At 36.0% G+C, this 5,000-nt stretch overlaps 1 protein-coding gene across 1 annotated transcript in view; it reads right to left on the bottom strand.

Annotated features, from left to right (window-relative positions):
- Window positions 1-5,000, bottom strand: part of LOC138859496 (bifunctional protein GlmU-like) — an 8,558-nt gene that overhangs the window by 744 nt on the left and 2,814 nt on the right. Inside the window, exons 2-5 of the mRNA XM_070114922.1 lie at window positions 826-1,227; window positions 526-774; window positions 227-388; window positions 1-139 (exon numbers count right to left, since the gene is read on the bottom strand). The exon at window positions 1-139 is cut by the window's left edge and continues 37 nt beyond it. Of these exons, the coding sequence (XP_069971023.1) occupies window positions 1-139; window positions 227-388; window positions 526-774; window positions 826-1,227 (952 nt within the window). The remainder of the gene's footprint in view (window positions 140-226; window positions 389-525; window positions 775-825; window positions 1,228-5,000) is intronic.

Below are 5,000 nucleotides of genomic sequence, written 5' to 3'. Positions count from 1 at the left end.
CCACAAATCAGACGATCACAGCATTTTGAACAGTTCGTCCTTAGTCTCAAGAATTCTTGATTAACAGCTACATTAACATCAGTAACAACATCAACAACATTAACTACATCAACATCAACACCAACTACATCAACACCAACTACAACATCAACACCAACTACAACATCAACACCAACTACAACATCAACACCAACTACAACATCAACACCAACTACAACATCAACACCAACTACAACATCAACACCAACTACAACATCAACACCAACTACAACATCAACACCAACTACAACATCTTCACCAACTACAACATCTTCACCAACTACATCAACACCAACTACAACATCAACACCAACTACAACATCAACACCAACTACAACATCAACACCAACTACAACATCAACACCAACTACAACATCAACACCAACTACAACATCAACACCAACTACAACATCAACACCAACTACAACATCAACACCAACTACATCATCAACACCAACTACATCATAACACCAACTACATCATCACCAACTATTACATCATCACCAACTACTACATCATCACCAACTACTACATCATCACCAACTACATCATCACCAACTACAACATCATCACCAACTACAACATCATCACCAACTACAACATCATCACCAACTACAACATCTTCACCAACTACAACATCTTCACCAACTACAACATCTTCACCAACTACATCATCACCAACTACAACATCAACACCAACTACAACATCAACACCAACTACAACATCAACACCAACTACAACATCAACACCAACTACAACATCAACACCAACTACAACATCAACACCAACTACAACATCAAAACCAACTACAACATCAACACCAACTACAACATCAACACCAACTACATCATCAACTACATTGACATCAAATGCATCAAAAACATTAACTACACAATCTACATCAATATGAATATCAACTACATCAACATCAAATACATCAACAACATTAGCTACATTATCATCTACATCAACACCAATTACAACATCAACATCATCAACTAAAACAGCATCCACTACAACATCAACATCACCAAGAACAACATCAACTACAACAACTTCCACTACATCAACATGAATATCAACATCAACTACAACATCCTCCGGAACAACAACAACAACAACATCAACATCATCTTCAACAACATCAACAACAACAGGATTCGAAGCCACTAGTACACGGCGGTTCCCTGTGGTTCCAAATCCTCTTTTGATTATCGGAAGAAAAACGTTGATAAATTGAGGCGCGAGAGAACATAGAAAGAGGAGAGGGGGTGATAAGGAGAGGAGAATAAAGTAGGAGAGATGGATAGATGGAGAGATTGATAACACTAAAGAGGGAAGTGAGAGAGGATGTGTGAGAGTGAGGTAGAGGTGGGTGGAGGGGGGGGGATGGAGGAGGGAAGGAAGTGACGGAGGGAAATGATGAATAAAATTTAGGGAATGGAAGAGACTCAGAGAGAGAGAGAGAGAGAGAGAGAGAAAAGGAGGGGAGAGGGAGGGAGGGAGAGTAAGAAACGAGAGAAGGCGAGGAGAAAATTTTTAAATAAGGGAAAGGAGAAGGAGAAATGAAAGATAGAAAGAGATTAAATACATCCAGACAGAAATTAAATACATCCAGACAGTTGGTGATGGGGGTAACGGGGCGGGGGGAGGGGGGGGAGGTCAGAGGAGAGAGTGAGTATGTGAGTTGTGTGTAGGAGTGAGTTGACGGATTGTAACCGACCAAAGCCAGTTTTTTGGGGGGGTTTTTAATCGAAATCCAAAAAAGACCAGATTGTTAAATGTTCTTTGTGGGTCAAGTGTTTACTTCTTCTTCTTCTTCTTCTTCTTTTCTTTTCTTTCCTTTTTTTCCTTTATTTCTACTTCTTTTTCTTAAATTTGTTGGTCAAGTCTGTTTGTTTTTTTCTTTTTTGTGCTAGAATTAAAAAAAAAAATATTTAGTGCTCTGTGGCTCAAATTTACTCTCTTTTTTTTCTTTTTTTATTCATTACTTGTATGAAGAACAAGTTCCTTTTCCGAGCAAGAAGGTCACTGTTGATGGTCAGTGTCATTAACTTTACAATCGCTTCATAAAAAAAAGGAATTTTATTGTCTTCCGTTCCATTATTTTTGAGAAATTAGTAAACTTCGTCATTTGTAGATTAATGGAAAATGCTGGTTCATCAATTTGTAATTAGGTATGCAATTGTTTAAATAAGTTTTTTTTCTTTAATTAGAATCTCAGTTATTTAATCGACTGTAGAATTAGATTGATTTCGTCTTTAGAATTGTTTGAATTGTAATTTTATTGGCTTTATGTTAAGAGAGATGCCAGCGTCGTTGTTATTGGTGTTATTTGTTATGATTGTGAATCGACCTGTTATTTCAGGTTGTCCTTTCATTTTTGTTGTTTTTACTGCTACTACTACTGCTGCTATCGTTGCTACTGCTGCTACTACTACTACTACTACTACTGCTATTACTACTTTTACTATTACTGTTACTGCTATTACCACTGTTACTATTACCACTGTTACTATTACCACTATTACTATTACCACTATTACTATTACCACTATTACTATTACCACTATTACTACTACTACTACTACTACTACTACTACTACTACTACTACTACTACTCCTACTACTACTACTCCTACTTCCACTACTACTCCTACTTCCACTACTACTTCCACTACTACTACTACTACTACTACTACTATTACTATTACTACTACTATTACTATTACTATTACTATTACTACTACTACTACTACTACTACTACTACTACTATTACTATTACTATTACTACTACTATTACTACTACTATTACTACTACTATTACTACTACTACTACTACTACTACTACTACTATTACTACTACTACTATTACTACTACTATTACTACTACTACTACTATTACTACTACTACTATTACTACCACTACTACTACTATTACTACCACTACTACTACTATTGCTACTACTACTACTATTGCTACTACTACTACTATTACTACTACTACCACTACTACTACTATTGCTACTACTACTACTATTACTACTACTACTACTACTACTATTACTACTACTACTACTACTACTACTACTACTATTACTTCTACTACTACTATTATCACTATTACTACTACTATTACCACTATTACTACTACTGCTACTATTACTACTACTACTACTATTACTACTACTACTACTATTACTACTACTATTACTACTACTACTACTACTACTACGACTATTACTACTACTACTACTATTATCACTATTACTACTACTACTATTACCACTATTACTACTACTGCTACTACTGCTACTACTATTACTACTCCTGCTTCTACTACTACTACAACTACTACTACTACTACTACTACTACTACTGCTTCTACTTCTACTATTGCTACTATTACTACTATTGCTACTACGACTACTATTACTACTACGACTACTATTACTATTATTACTACTACTACTACTGCTGCTGCTACTACTACTACTACTACTACTACTACTACTACTACTACTACTACTACTACTACTACTACTACCATTGCTACTGCTTTTACTATTACTGCTACGACTACTACTACTACTACTATAACTACTATTACTATTACCACTATTACTGATATTACCACTACTACTACTATTACCACTACTACTACTATTACTACTAATTATACTACTACTACTTTTACTACTACTACTACTACTGCTGTTGCTGTTGCTACTGCTACTTCTGCTGCTGCTGCTATTACTGTGTCATTGTCGCTATCGTTGCCATTGTTAGTATTTCCTACCAATATTGTTTCACATTTTTTTATTGTCACTGTGGCTGACCCTCCCTTTCTGAACCATCATTGTGGATTTTATTTGTACGGGAACTGATATTGTACCAAAATGAAAATTGAATCAAAATTGAAGTCAACAGTGCATCCAGCAGACCTTTTCATTCATTGATGAATTCACTGATAATGTTCAACTACGGCGAAATTATAACAAAAACTAAATGGTTTGAGCAAGTGCATCTTCATAAGGTTATGATTATTTATTATTATTTTTTTTTTTTCGTTTTTTTTAAGGTCGTGTCACACTAGCACTTTTTCCGTCATTTTTTTGACAATTTTATTTAACATAAATACAAACATTCTCGAATACAGCTCTTGATTTGACTATGCTTGGATGAAAAAGTTGACGTTAAGGTTTTCAGACGGAAACGATCTTTATCGTCTGACTGGAAAATCGACAATTCGCTCAAAAATGGGGAAAATTTCAGAAAATTGTAAAAAAATTGACGGAAAAAGTGCTAGTGTGACAGCACCTTGAATGTGTTTGTGAACAGGGAGTAGGGGGAGAGAGAGAGAGGGGGGGGGGAGGGTGATAAAGATAAGAGATAGTGAAAAGGGGGAAGAACAAGATAGTGAGAGCGAAAAGAGCATGAGCGCTAGATCATGGAGAGAGAGACAGACAGAGACAGAGAAAGAAAGAGAGAAAGATAAAAGAAAAAAAAAACTAAAGAGAGAGCAGAGACAAACAAGAAGAGGGAGAGAAAAAAAATAAAACGAGCGAGACCGAGAGCAAGAGCGAATGAGAGAGAGAGTGAGAGAGCAAGAGCGAATGAGAGAGATAGAGAGCAAGAGCGAGAGTGAGTATCAGTTGAATAAAACAGTTAAAAAACTTCCGGACAAATCTGAATAGCGGGGATGCGACACAAAGGGGGAATCAGACCTATTATTTTTTCTCCGTTTTTTTGGTTTTTAGAGGAATAAGGACATACGTACACATAGATACATACATACGCACGCTCACACTAATACACGCACATACATACACACATGTACACGTACATAGACACGCAGACACATACACACACAGACATATACACATGCACACGTACATACGCACACATACAGAGAGAAATAGAGATAGAGTAGGGAGAGATACATCCAGAGTTAAGCGA

Source organism: Penaeus vannamei, chromosome 36 (genome assembly GCF_042767895.1).
Source record: "Penaeus vannamei isolate JL-2024 chromosome 36, ASM4276789v1, whole genome shotgun sequence".
Taxonomy (NCBI): Eukaryota; Metazoa; Arthropoda; class Malacostraca; order Decapoda; family Penaeidae; genus Penaeus; species Penaeus vannamei.
Note: the sequence above shows the minus strand (reverse complement) of the source record. Positions and strands in the feature narration are given on the sequence as shown.